We start from the raw sequence: 13,965 nt of genomic DNA, 5'->3' as shown, positions 1-13,965 counted from the left end.
TTCTCTGCAAGGTGTGCGGCTGGTTGGCCGGACGCAGTGTCAGATAGAAGGAAGGTTCGGAACCCTCCAATGGCCGTCTGAAACCGTTTGTTGCCTTCTTGGACAGCGGCAACAAACGAATGGCACGATCAAGTTGTTATGCGTTCCTGTCTCGTGGCAGACTTTTGGTCGACGTAGACTTGCAAAACTTCGTAGACGAAACGAGACATAATTGGCAACCAGATAAACGCGCTGCCCAGAGACAAGGTTGGAAATGCCCGTTGCTTCTTTTGGGCGTTCTTGTAGCACACTCGTGCGACGGATTACAGATGTCATGAGTTATCTCTCTCTACGGAGCACATTCATCTCTCGTTTCTCGTGGTACACGGGTGGGCGCACCCTGTCTCTTGTCAGAGGAGTTCTTGCACAATTGAGTTTACCTGCTCACTTTCCACTTCATTGTTCCAGCGCACGAAGTTCTTGGATTTTACAGTGGGCGTTTTGCCACGAGGCACACGTCAGTAGTTTCGCACACTGGCCGTTATGAATAATGGAATCTGATTCCTCTCTATTGATTGCCATAAAGCTTTCTAGACAGTGCCTCCTCGATTCATAGCTTCTGGTTTCTAGATGTGAGGAGTACGATGAGGCCTGAGCAGAGGTGCACAAGGCGGGTCGTGGCGAAAACGAACAATTCCTTTGTCAGGACAGATATTAGAACAGTTCCTTCTCTTCGTTATAGGTCGATATTCTGGGCAAGGGGAACAGTACACCCTGGATCCACCATCAGTTCAGTGTTGACGTCTCTGAACAGACTAATTGACGTTTAGGCGCAAACCCTGTACTTCCACCGTGCAGCTCCTCACGAAGGGCGCCTTCGACAAAGGCCTCAAGTTTTCCAAGTCTCCAGAGGCCGCATGAATGTCTTGGACCAGACAAAGATTTCAAGTCTAACACCCATGCGCACTTCGTTTCGAAAAGCTGAAAGTCAACGTGCTCATTTTCGTTACGCACATGTCCAAATGACGGGAGTGAGTAATAACCATGCGAACGACAAACTGAAAATAAACTTGTTTGAGGCGGAAAGAAGCCGCGATATTAAGACACTAAAACTCCCTGTGTCAAAACAAGAGCATCCAACACACACCGGTAATAGTACAGCCACTACCTGTGCTGAATGGCATCATCGCAAGCTCCGCTACTTCGTCTTCTAGCGGCAGCCGCTTTGCTGGAAAAAAAGAACAAGCTAATTTCTCGTGGGAAACAGAAACAGTAGAATTCATTTGTGTAGAGTGCTGACAAAGAAGCACCGAGCAAAAATCCCCATTTCAGCTGCTTCGTTCTACTGCAGCAAGGCCCGCGGCTGCCTGAATGTCGACGATGAAGTCAATAGATCGGCCGACCAGTCCCGCCACAACATCTATCTCATCGTTTCCCTCTTTCCCTCTCTTCCTCGTTCCGCGGTCCGTGAAACTCTCGGTCTTTCCGGTGCAAGGACTACTTCCGTTCCCCGCCTCACCGCTGCTGCAAACATTTTCGGGCAAAACGGGCGGTCGAGACTCCGCAACGGACAGCCGCTGTGGTCCAGCCGCAATCTTTCTACTGTCTGCCTTCCGCAGCAAAACGACTGTTTCCAGAGGATCTCGAACTTGGCGGCCCACGAAGGAAAAACAGTCGCCGACCAATGCTAGCGGCTGCGCAGTTGTCAAGCCGCGAAGCTGTACCGCACACGCACCTGATGAAGAAGTCACAGATGCGCCGACAGACTGACTGTCCGCACCAGGCGACGCGTACTCATTCTTCCGTTGAGTTTTTTCTCCCTGTTCCTTATCAGATCGCAGGGAATTTCCGAGAGACCGCACAGCGGCCGCCGCCGAGACAGCGGCACAACAGACGTCTGCTGGAGCATCGCGATCGGCAGTTTCAGACCCACAGGCTTTTCGAGGTGGAGGCTCCGCCTCGGTAGGACGCGTGGAAGAAGCAGATCGGGGGGAGAAATCTGACGGACCGTTCACATCGTCGGATGAGCAGCTGGATTGCGCGGTGGGACATGAAGAAAGAGAGGCTGCAGGAGCGCAAACAGATGACAGACTCTGGGGGGTAACGATGGCTGGACTCTCTTGAGAGGATGCGAAGAACCGGGTGTTGGCCAACTCCGGAAAATTGAGGAGAACGAGCTCGGCGGATACTACGGGATCGTCACCGTCACTTTCTTCGTCTTCTTCTGATCTGTCTCCCCTAAAGACAGTCTCAGCCTCCCCCTTTTTGTCGACAACTTCCACGTCTTCTGTGCGGAGGTGCTTGACCGCTGGTTGGCGTCGCGACCCGTCGCACCAGTGCTCTGGGCGACTCTCAACCTCTCGCCGAACTCCGGAGCTACTCATGACTTCAACGCCTTCACTAGTCCACCCTTGCCAGTCATTTCTGTCCGTTGTTCCTCCTAGAGGCGCTGTGCTACGCCGTGCCTGCTGCGAGGCAGCATCGGTTTCTTTCCTTCGCTCCGGCCCCCGCATGCAGTCTCTCCTCGCGCCGGGTTCGAGAGGCGTACGACCTTTTGATTCGTCTCCCCCTCTCTCAATGCAAAAAAGAAAGAGAACAAACAAGGAAACGGGCAGACCAAACAAGGAACAAAGATGCGGGGAAACCTCCTAGTGTTAGTAGCGTAAAACCCGCGCGCGCTTTCTATGAACTGGACTCACCACGGGCATGCATTCTGCCAATCGAAACAAGATTGGCCAACTGACAAGGGCCGTCTTGCGCAGAAGCTGTACTTTTCTCTTGCGTGAAGCGTGAAGAGTAAGCAACAACCAGAGCATTTCACTCTCAGTGGAAAATCCGGGGGCGATATTTTTTCTGCCGCCTCACTCAAGTCGCGTTCCTACACAATTCGAGACTTTTCCTCAAATGGCATGCAATGCGTTATCTTGGAACTGAATGACGAGTTTGCTCCATTACCCTGGAACGATTCCTTGCCCTCTCTTGTTTTTTACCTGGTCAAGACTGTTGCTTACTACTTGTTATTGCTGTCCTGCATTTTGTAGTTTTCTTTTTATCTGCACCTGTAGATCCACCGCAAGGCACGCATTTCTTGTGAACGTCGCCTTGTTCGCTGGCAGCGACCACAACTTTACACGAGAGCTTCCCATGAGAACCAGAGATTATTTTCAAGCGTTGGGCTTCAGAGTATTCCGAATATAACATTTGCTTCAGAACGCTACTGCCAAGTCACAGCGTAGCGTCCGTGGGATTGCGGCTGACGGCGCACATCAACAGCTGTTGGCGTACCTGTTGAAGATTTTTCACACCGGCCGCTTGACGTTTACATACCGCGTATCATTTCAGAAAACGTCCCCGCAAAAAAGTTTGATATGGTGTTCCTCTCTTTTTTCGAGCCTATACTGCGAGGTGAAATACTGGTTTTAGATCTTGAATGTCTTTAGTTATCGGATTAGAGTAGGAGTGTCCGGAATACGCTCAAGAGATACACGGAGTGCTTTGTCGAAACCGTGATGCCAAAGAACTGGGGACGCAGGATTTTGGTATTTGGAAGATGCCACGGAACTGATGTAACACTGAAACGTAAACGTGTCATAATGGCAAGAGTAACTAATTTTAACTGATAGCCCCGCCATTATTCTGAGCTAAATTTGAACGTCATGGTTGGACACAGCGGATGTTCATAAACCTGATTTGCGACAAAACAATGGACACGAAAGGTCCCCTCGCACACTCCTAGGCAAGTACTTCGCGCTGCATGGCACAGCATGACGCGTCTGAAAATGTGCGTTGTCCTTTTCATCTCAAGCGGCTTTGTTCGTGACTCTCCCGTGCCCCGCTAATGGATTTTTATGAGGATGCTTTTGAGAACGAGACTAACGCCGAACAGGCCTGCAACTGACTGTCTTGTTTCTTGCTGCACAAAAGCAACCCCCTCAAAACTTGAGCGTTCTGCGAGAGAAAGGCACCCAGTGACCACAGCCGTAGTCAGCAGTTGAAGCGAACCAAGAAGTTCTCTGCATTTATGGCAGATGGTGCCAATCGCGCAGAATCTCTTAACTGGGAACGGCTTACAAGAACAAAACGTCCGTGGAAACCTTCGCATACCTCGTTGGGATTCAGCTTTGACGTAGTCGATCACGGATTTCTGCGTTTGGGACAGAGGGTGCCACTACCGGCGAAGTAAGGGAGAGTTCCACTTCAAATTTACCATTGTATACCTTAGATCCAGCATTTTACGGACGATCCAACGTCTTATTGCCTCTTCTCCGCTTTAATCATACCAAAGTCACAAGGGCGTCCCGCAGACATCGAGACGCCAGCGAGTCTCGCTCGTGTCCAGGAGGCATCCCGATTCTGGCAGATCGATTGAGGGTCCTCGGGAGAGAGAATCACCGAGGGGACACAAACGAAATACAAACTGAGGCTGTCCAGGGGGTCGACCGAGCAAGAGAAAAGCGGAGAATGATTGCGAGCAAAAAGGCGCAATACGGCACCAGTAGTAAGGTAATGCGTGTATGGACTGGGCACATTTTTTTGACTGTCCTCTTTTTTGGCTGTGTCACTCTGCCTGTTCCTGAGTTGTCTGTTTTATGTGGTTCGCCTTCAAAGTAATAACACTTTCAGAGCACCAAAGTGAAAACCCTTGGTGCGACGAACAGGAGGACCAACTTCGCGGCCACTTAAACTGCCTCCCGTCTTTCTCGCGACCTGGGTACCTGTTCGGTGCTCCGAAACCTAGCTGATTTCTCTGAGCGGTCTCTGTGATTGATCCGACCAGCGCAAACTTTGTGCATGTCGCTCACCCTTGCTCCGCCCTACCCTCCAGTGTCAAGAACGCACACGCTTGCAGTGTTCCTTTGAGATCAAGCATATTTCAATAAAGAACGTGCGTCAAAGAAGGGGAGTGCTTAGTCCAGGCGGAAGTTGGTTTACAAAACTTCCATTGGCGAGACGAGTTCCGCAAGCATCCTCTGACGCTTCCTCTGCCTCGGAGAGTAATATCAATGTATTTCCGATTATGTTCTCCATTTGAAGATCCCCTAGTGCAACGATTTGCGTTGTGGATGGTCCAATTTCACTCTGGCCGTGTTCAACCACGCGTGAGAGAGCAGGGGTTCTGTCGTTGGTCCCAGGCGAAGACCGGCGCTCGCCGACATGTGCTTGTTCCTGCGGGAATTTTCAAAGCAGTACATTTAAATCAGAGCTGGCACGTTTGGTTTCGTTTTCAGGACTGCTTCAAGACACAGTGACACACTCCTCTGCGATAGTCTTAGGTTTTTCTGGGGTTCAAAACTCGACGTAGAAGCGAAGCTCTGGAGAACGAATCGTCACGCAGTTTAGTCAAAATTCGATGCCAACAGTTCGCTTAACGTTGCTTTGCAAATGCACTGCTTCATCAGGAAGCGTCATGTTGTACAGGGTATAGGGAGCTTGTCCTCATGGCGAATCTGATTTATCTTTCATGTTGTCTATATCGGCCAATCTAGTCTTGAAGTATTGCACGCCGTAAAGGAACCGCCGTCCTTGTGTCAGGATGATGAGGATCTTTGAAACTGATCTGCGTGCATCGTACAGAAACATTCGAGCTGCATGCATAGGAAAGTTTCTTATGCTCTGAGGTAGTACGTTTTACTATGTCTTGCTGTCGAAATGCAGTTCCATGGCCAGCAGCGTTTTTCTGATGTAATCAAGTCCCTCGCTATATCTGTGGGTCGAAAGACAGTGGTTTCCTTCCCTGTTGTGGCAGCTCTTTACTCAAACTGAAAAGAACATCTTTTCTCGGTTCTGCAAACCAAACGGCATTATGAGCTTCCCTTTCATCAATATTCACGCGGCCACAATCGAGGAGCCACCAGTACTCAATACGGCGCACGTCTGTAGCACAGGGCGGCGTTGTAATCGTTAAAACCGCTTGTCGTGTCTTCAGTGATGAAGAGGTTTCCAAGGCCTGCAGCGTACAGTTTCTCTTCCCTCATGGTTTCATTTTAAGAGACTTTTCCGTGGCGAATGTGGCAGTGAAGGCGCCGCTGGCGACCCCTTTCCAGATGTGCACGCGCATGCGCCTGGAGAAGCTGTAGGCTGAGGTAAGGCAGGGTCGCGTCGGTCTCGACGCACGAAGCACAAGTACGCGTTTCACAGGTCGAGAAAAAAATTTCGAAGAGCGTGAGCTCGTCTGGAATCAGAGGTAACAAGACTGCGAAAAGGATTCGGCAGCCTCTTGTCTTCTTGCCATCCCTGAGGTCTTTCTCTTAGGGCACAGTTCGCCACGCTTTCCTACTCTCTCCCAATGCAGGCGCGATGAAGCGGCGCTAGGAAAGAGTTTACACTGGACGCAGACTCAACACACCGACTCTTTTTCCGCATTTTCGTGTTTTTTCAAGCAGCATCATCATCACACCTTCCCTTTTCTGGTCAGGTCTGCTCTGTTTGCAACTCTGAGGCAGTTTTTCTTGACATCCCGGGGGCGTATGCCATCGGGGCACCCGCGTACCTTGCATCTAAATAAGAACGGCTGTGACCTGAAGTCTGTCGTGGTGTAACGAGAGTGTTTCGCTTGAAGAGAGTGTCTTCCTCGAGACCTGCACACCGGTTTTCGTACCGGTTTCTCTTTCCTTTAACTCATCGTCGCGACAGCGATGAGGCGCCACGTCTCAGTTCGCGAAGACGGGGGGGTCTCGTCTTCTGCTTCTGCGGCGTCAAACTGCCGGTCGGAGGCAAAGTGTCCGTCCAGCATGCGTTCGAGTCGCGTTTCCTGGAGATTCTGGCCGCCGCTTTTCCCCCAGATCACCCCGAAAACTTTCACGTGCGTCGGCGCTTGCGTCGTCTACACCGCCGCGTCACTCGCCACCGTTTTCCTGAACCGCCGGCTTCTCTCGGACTTGTTTCCCTTTCCCTTGACTCTCTCATGGCTACAGGAAGTCGTGGGCGTTGCCGCATACCTGCTGCTGTCTGCAGTGGGGCGCGCAAGTCGTTCTGCGACTGAGACGAGGCCGGAAGCGCCGGCATCGTCCCGCTGCCTCGCGCGTCAGCCGAGTCTCTTTCTCCGCCGCACGCTCACATCTTCTCTGAGAAGTCCAGCGGCTGCGAGTCTCTCGACTTTCTTCCCTCCGACCTCCGCAGACGCGCGGACTCTGTACCGAGTGCTGCCGCTCTCCCTCGCCTTCGTCTGCATGGTCGGCTTCTCCAACACCTGCCTGAAACACGTGCAGGTATCGACCTACCAGGTGGCGAGGTCACTCACTCTCCTCTTCAACATGGTCCTGCAAAGGCTTATTCTCGACATCCGCGTTTCCCTCGAGGCTGCCCTCTCCTGCGGTGTCGTCTGCCTAGGCTTTCTGGTCGGGTCTCTGGACGCCTCCACTCTGTCCCTCGCGGGGGCGTTCACGGGCGCTGTCTCTTCTTTGTTTCAAGCTGTGTACACGGTTCACATCCGGAAGACTCTCGACAACTTGGGCGGCGCCCACGCCGCCGTCATGTTCTACAACATGGTGAACGCCGCGTTTCTGTTTCCCCCGCTCATCTGGGTCACGGGCGAATGTGCCGACCTCACTCGCTTCTTTTTCTCAGAGGCGGAGAACAAACATGCGCTGCCGTCATTGGCAGCACTGAACAGTGCATCGGAGAGCAGTTTGTCGCCTGCGCGATCCGATGTTGCCGGGTCACTGGAGGCTCTCGTCGCACACGGACACCGTGGCTTCTTCCAGAGTCCTTTCTGGATTTTCCTACTCATAGTGGCTTCAGGTAAGCAGTGAAAAGAAAGCATGCCCCGCTCACGCATGCGCTGGATAAAGAACGCGTAAAAGCCGCTAGAGGAGCGCCTTGCATGGACGGTGCGACAGAGTTGAAGGGTTGTTGACAGACTCGATGCACACTTCGAAGGACGGTAGAGACACCTCTATCTGCACAAAGGCATCTGCAGGTGCAGCACGCAGTTTCCTTTGTCTGCACTGGGAGGGGGAAAGGAAACGGGAAGAAACAGAGGGATCATTCGAGTCGTTACGCGTGAGGAGAGTAGACACCAGAACTCTCACGTCGACTCGCGAATTTCGCTACACAAGACGCACCCTCAAACGTGAAAAGGGGCTTGTTTCCTCCTGCGGGACGTTGTGCATCTTTCAGCAGTGTTGCGGTAGTGCTCACGGCTCGTCTGAAGGCCGAAGTTCGCCTTTTTGTCGCTGTCTTCTTTTCAGTCCCTGGCGCCTTGCTTTTCTGTTTCTGTTGCCGTGGCAGGTGTCGCAGCTCTCTTTCTGACCCTCTCGTCGTTCTGGATCGTGGGCCTTACCTCCCCGCTCACTTTCAACATTCTGGGTTACGTCAAAGCTTGCGTGCAGACATGTCTAGGTTTTATCGTTCTACGCGAAAAGGCGAGTCCGCAAGCGCTTGCGGGAGTGCTGCTCACTCTCTCAGGTTCCGCCGCGTTTTCCGCTTTCAAGCGAAAGGACGCAGAACGCGCGAAGGAACAACCACAGGCCGATCTACGGAGTGACCCTGCGACAGGCAAAATGTCTGGCAAAGTTGCAGATCGGTAACGAAACCCACTTCAAAAGGGAGATACCGTTTACTTTTGTCATGACGCTTCAGTCGAATAAAAACTATCCGCGTAATTCCCGCTACCTCTTGCGCAGGAGTTGCCCAGCTTCGCGAAAGCACTCTACTAGTCTTCGTACAGGGGGCGCGCCACAGCACCTGCCGGTCTGTTTGATTACCGTAACAGCCAGCAACACGAACGCCGGAGGAGATCTTTCACCTGAGCCTGACACTGACGCTAGGAGCCGCGCCTAAGGGTGGAACGCAGCGTTTGTTCGACAACAGGGTACCGAGAGGTTGCCAGAAAAGGGGACCACAGAAAACCACGAGCAGGTTCGTACTCGGAAACAAGCGGGATCCAACTCCACAGAGAGACAAAGCGTCTGGCAGCAGTCAGAAGCCTTGTGCAATCGTATATTTCTAGTGTTGCTCAAAGAACGCGTATGGTCGGATATGCGAGCGACACAGTCGAGCTTTGCTCGCAACAGGTTTTTCAAAGAGAGTTTGAAGAAATTGTTTCCTGCTCTAGTGACTTAAATGAATCACGCTTTTATCCATGGCTGAGCAGCCGTCAAAGCCTCACACACTCGAAGCACGATTGCTGTCAGAGCCGCCATTTCGAAGGGCTGAATGTGCCTTTTGGGTGGATACTAATGCTGCGCAACCTGGTCATAGCCGACGAGGGTATTTTCCACCGTTTTGGATGGACCCGATGCAAATAAAATGTTTGTTTTTCGTGAACGTGGCGTCGTTGCACGCGATTGCTCAAGACGACGGCTGGCATATTTCGGCACTACGCAATTCTTTGTTCTAGTTGTTTGCTGGAATGTAGCCAGCTGTGGTACCAGGAAATTGGGATGTAGGGACGAAGAATGAGTGTAAATTAGACCGAGTGGAAGTGGGGGAAAGACGCGGGAGGGGAAACAGAGTGAAGAGAGGAGAAGCAGAGGCAATCGAGGTTGAAAGAAAGCTTTCTTTTTGGCGTGCAGTGGTGGAAAGGACTGTGTGAGATAAACTTGAGGAAAAAACCACAGAACTTGATTCGTGCATACGGGGTGTCCTCCTAGTTAGAAGTTCAGAGACTGCGCTGCCACTTCATCATTGCTGCGGCTGTTCCTCTTTCTCCCTGTCGCCCTGCTTCATCTTCTTCACCAGTTCCTACCGCATGGCTGCCTCCTACAGGCTTTACAAACCGGAACATGGAGATGGAGATTGAAACAGTGGGCTTGCGCAGAAAAAACGTGTTTCTCATGTCTTTGTTCCTGGTTTTTCCCGCTGTCTTCCTCCTTGCTGGTTCCCTTCTCCCGTCTCACTTGTATTCCCTTTGTCGGAAAAGCCACTTGATTGTTTGATAGAGCAAAACGCGCGAAGAATCCGAATGACGCCAACCAGGAAAATCATTTCGACACGGTTTTCTTCTTGACTGCGGTCTTCACATCGAAGGAAGACATGAGGAGAATGAACTTCGTTAAGAACGAAGGCTTTGCGGAACGAGAACAGGCTGTCCGTTGTTGTGGACTGATGTAAATGAACCTGTTTTGGTTTAAATTTTTTTCTTGAAAGTTCTGAGCAGCTCGGCTGTCTCCTAAACTTTTGGAGCTCAACTCGATAGGCGGAATGGCGCATCTGGCCGCTTGTGTTTGCCGACAGGCGCTCTGTGCTTACTCATCATAACAGGCATTGTCCATCACACACTAGAAAAGCATGATCAAAGCAATGCACGGGAATTCCTCCACCAAAGCTGATTTGCCTGTAAGAGACAACAAGAGTCAACAGCGGAGTCCCGCACTCATGGCACACTCATCGTGTCAGCGACTACCGAATTTTGCAGAGTTTTTTTTTTCAGACGTACTTGACTGACGCTTTAAACAGCTCGCTCCCTGCCGGTATCCATATCGCAAAGAGTTATGAACAGGATTACCTGTGACGGAGGTCGATTCCCCAGAACTTTATGCCTCCTTGGCTAACGTTTAAACTTGTGTACCAGCCACCCCTATTATAGTGCGCAGAAGCGCCTCGTGTTCAACGAGGTGATATGCTCAAACTGGATAACGAAGATAGAGATGCAAACCTTCTCTAGAATCAAAGACTGGCTCTCGAAGGTCGCTCTGCACGAATATGGTGATAGAGTTTTGGTGAACACCAGACCTTTCATCGACTGCAGAAAAACGCCGTCGGCAAACTCGATGCATTTGTTAGTCGCAGACACGAGAAGGGTGCCATGCGTACAGAAGTCAGCTGTTGACTTTTCACTACTCGGAGAATCAAAGTTCGAATCTCTGATGCACTTCCTGAGGAAACGATTTCCGACTATGTATTAAAGCAGACGTGCTCGTACGCAGCGTCGTTTAAGCATTCGAAAAGGATGGCATCAAACCTTTATCGTAGCACGAAACTACCCCGGCGTCCCGAATGGAAAAAGTAGTCATACGAGCATTGTAGGAAGAATTGCTTTGCGTCCTGGTATACGGAAGTCCAAGACGAACTGAACACACTGGCTGCTACCAATGATTCTCCAATTTCTGTTCTACTCGCGACGTCGCTCACGATTGTCAAAGTCTCCGCGCTCTGCCCTCCGGTGAAAAACATTCAGTCTGTCAGCTCGCTCTACTCAACCACGAAACTGTGCTCCACCCACAAGTTACTTGAGCAAGAAGACATCCAGCAGTACCAGACGTCGAATAACGCTATATTCAGAAAGCCACATTCAGTGTCTCCCAGAGAAGGGATTCTTCATGTAGAGGGGCTGAACACACGCTCTGGACCAGGAGGGCACTGGTGCATCTAAAGTAAACACGGTGATGATACAAGAGTACCGTTTTGGTCAGCCGGAACATCAGGATGCACGGTTGAAGCCGAACAGTCTTGGACATCACGTGCGGCTTCTGGCAATTGTTTTACGGTATTTTGTTGTTTCAACACACTTCTGAACAGACCAGACGGTTGCAGTATCTTCTGCTTCTGAGGGTTGATAGTCTCGGCGAATATCCGATGGTTGGGTTTGACTTCCGCGTTGGTTCCTAGTCACCCTGGCGACATCTGTTCAAAAGTTGACGGGGAACGCTACGAGTGAATCCATCAGCATAATATACATCACACGATCCAGCTCGACTCTCAGGAACGGAATGGCCTCCCGAGTTGTATCTCGATCAATCAGTCATCAAGTGAGGTGCCGAAGGCAGTCTGCTTATCCAGTTCCTCATTCTCCTTTTGTTTCACATGTTTCCGGCTGCGGCTGTGCCGCCTGCGTCTTTGAGTCTGGGTGCTCTTTGTTCCGTCGGATTTTGACGATGATTTTTGTTGTTCACGTCCTCCTTCCAGAGAGTGTCTTGCCTTCTCTATCTCGGTCGCAAATACTTCTGCAGCAAACTCAGAGTTTATGTCTCCACCAGGCTGCGGTTCAGTCGATTTCGAGGAATTCCCGCCCCTCATGACTTGCTTCACTCCCCACATAGTTGATCCCACTCCTCCGACAGCGGCCGCGACGGCAAGAGCCTTGGCTACCACAGGAAAAGTAAGCAGCATTCCCCCTCCAATTGCGGATATCAGACCTGCAGTTATTGCGAGGCGAGCAAGACTGCTGCGGCTGCTAGACCTGTCGTGTCCCCCGGGAGACAGACTTATGAGCTCTGCTTCGCGTCTCCCCATTTCCCGGTATTCACGGAGGAGGCTGTCCACAGCGGACTCAACCTCCGAAGCTTCGTCGGGAGAATGTTCAAAGTTCAAGTCCCAGTTCACCGGGATTTTATGAAAGGTGCCATGATGTGGACTCTCTCCTTTCCCGTGCTCGCGAAGTCCCAGGCGGCTTCCCCTGTCAAGCAGAGGTCTGTAATAATCGCGTCCGCGGATTCTGTCGAAAAAATGCTTAGCAGGTCTTTTATATGGACCTAACTTAGAGTTCTTCAAGGATTCTTCGTCAGATGATTCGTTGCTGTCACCTTCCGGCGCACTGACCGCGTACGCAGGCCGGTTACCTCGATTCTCAGGCAGAGCGTACGTATAAGCATTGCCGTTGAATCCGCCATTGGGATTGACACCCTGTTCCTGGTCCCAGCCTGAGACACTGGGTATTTTGGAGATACTGATCTCTCCAACGATAGACACAACCGCGGTGAAAAGCAGAACACCCTTCCTCTTCGTACACACCGCCCGCCACCCTATCGATGCGGCCCTCATACTGAATTTTTTTCGCAGCCGATAAAACTACACAGTCGAGGTAAGAGAACGACTTACAGCTACACAACTATCGATGTAAATAACTAAATAACTCTCGGGGCACTAATGCCAGAAAAATGAGTTCTCTCGACCCGACCCTTGAAAACCGATTCCCGCCAACTGAGACTGTTAGCTATCACTCACTAGGTTTCAGAGACACGTTGAGTCGACCACTCTTCGAGGATCTGACTTGAAAAAAACGAGCAGTTTTCCACTAAACATACCGGGATGAACTACTGCTGTTTGAAACGTACACTTGCAGCGTCACTCGGAAAAACACTGCCATCGGCAAGGCTAACGCCGGCTTCCCTTAGCTACTGAATGCATTGTCCGGTTGTTTGCGAAAGTTTAGTCGCGGTGGCAGTACTAACAGAGACCCACGCGGAACAGTTGAGCTACCGCATGCTCTTATGAGCAGCGCGAACCACATCCGGATTTCACTCTACTGCGTTTCTCTCGAGTATGACACACATGCGTGACCAATAGGATGTTATTCTTACGGGCGCTGTAAACACAGTCCGGCTTGCGAAACCTGCTACGGGATCCAAACTGGGAACGCGTGAAGGTCTCCCACACACAGTCACTGTCTTTTAGTGTGCGGACTGGCCCACAAGGAGATCTTGTGTACGATATAGGCTCCGGTACTGATTCTGCGGGCAAAACCGTCGGTGTCGACAAAGGAACACACACACATCCGCGGGCGCCTCTAATCAGAACTTACGTGGAGGCAAAGTAGACACACCGCATCAGGGGAAGAAACAAAAAGCCTGCAGGCATGTCTGAGCGTTCTTTGCTCCCGGAGGTTCCCCTCTCAGTCATCGGCTGGCATGGCGACAGTTTGTGGGATAAAAAAACGAGAGAAGAACCAATAAACTGGCATGTACAAAAACAAAGACGACGGTCTACCTACCACCGACACCGGTGCCTGGGCAAGTAAGCCTTCTGTAAGTTAACACTGGAAAGCGAGAAGAGCTTTTGATCGTTGCTCCAGTGTGAAAAACAGGGAGAAGCAGACAGGTTGGCAAAGGCGAGGCGGCTCGTTTTCTGCTGATTGAAGGCTTCGCGCGATTCTCCCGGTTCCGTTATGTCCCTCACGCATGCCTAAGCAACACCCCATCATGTGGCTGCCATACGAGGATCGGTCCAGCACTGCAAGTCGAATCAATTTCTCCTACGTCGGGAGCTTCCAACTCTAGTCGTTCGTATCAAGTGCTCGTGCAGATTTCCCTTGTTGAGCAACAAGAC

At 51.3% G+C, this 13,965-nt stretch overlaps 3 protein-coding genes across 3 annotated transcripts; 1 reads left to right on the top strand and 2 right to left on the bottom strand.

Moving 5' to 3' along the window:
* Positions 1 to 583: 583 nt before the first annotated feature.
* On the bottom strand, positions 584 to 2,663 carry TGME49_267725 (hypothetical protein). Its single transcript, XM_018781483.1, has one exon. It carries the CDS (start codon positions 2,490 to 2,492, stop codon positions 1,308 to 1,310), a length of 1,185 nt encoding a protein of 394 aa, XP_018636218.1. The 5' UTR covers positions 2,493 to 2,663; the 3' UTR covers positions 584 to 1,307.
* Positions 2,664 to 6,097: 3,434 nt separating this feature from the next.
* TGME49_267730 (hypothetical protein) lies at positions 6,098 to 13,023 on the top strand. Its single transcript, XM_002368800.2, has 2 exons — positions 6,098 to 7,719; positions 8,209 to 13,023. Exons 1-2 carry the CDS (start codon positions 6,615 to 6,617, stop codon positions 8,505 to 8,507), a joined length of 1,404 nt encoding a protein of 467 aa, XP_002368841.1. The 5' UTR covers positions 6,098 to 6,614; the 3' UTR covers positions 8,508 to 13,023.
* Positions 10,078 to 13,048, bottom strand: TGME49_267740 (hypothetical protein). The gene has a single exon (XM_002368801.2). It carries the CDS (start codon positions 12,679 to 12,681, stop codon positions 11,659 to 11,661), a length of 1,023 nt encoding a protein of 340 aa, XP_002368842.1. The 5' UTR covers positions 12,682 to 13,048; the 3' UTR covers positions 10,078 to 11,658.
* Between the last annotated feature and the right edge of the window lie 917 nt (positions 13,049 to 13,965).

The sequence above is a fragment of the Toxoplasma gondii genome, chromosome IX, assembly GCF_000006565.2.
Source record: "Toxoplasma gondii ME49 chromosome IX, whole genome shotgun sequence".
In the NCBI taxonomy this organism is placed as follows: Eukaryota; Apicomplexa; class Conoidasida; order Eucoccidiorida; family Sarcocystidae; genus Toxoplasma; species Toxoplasma gondii.
This window is presented reverse-complemented; position numbering and strand designations above follow the sequence as displayed.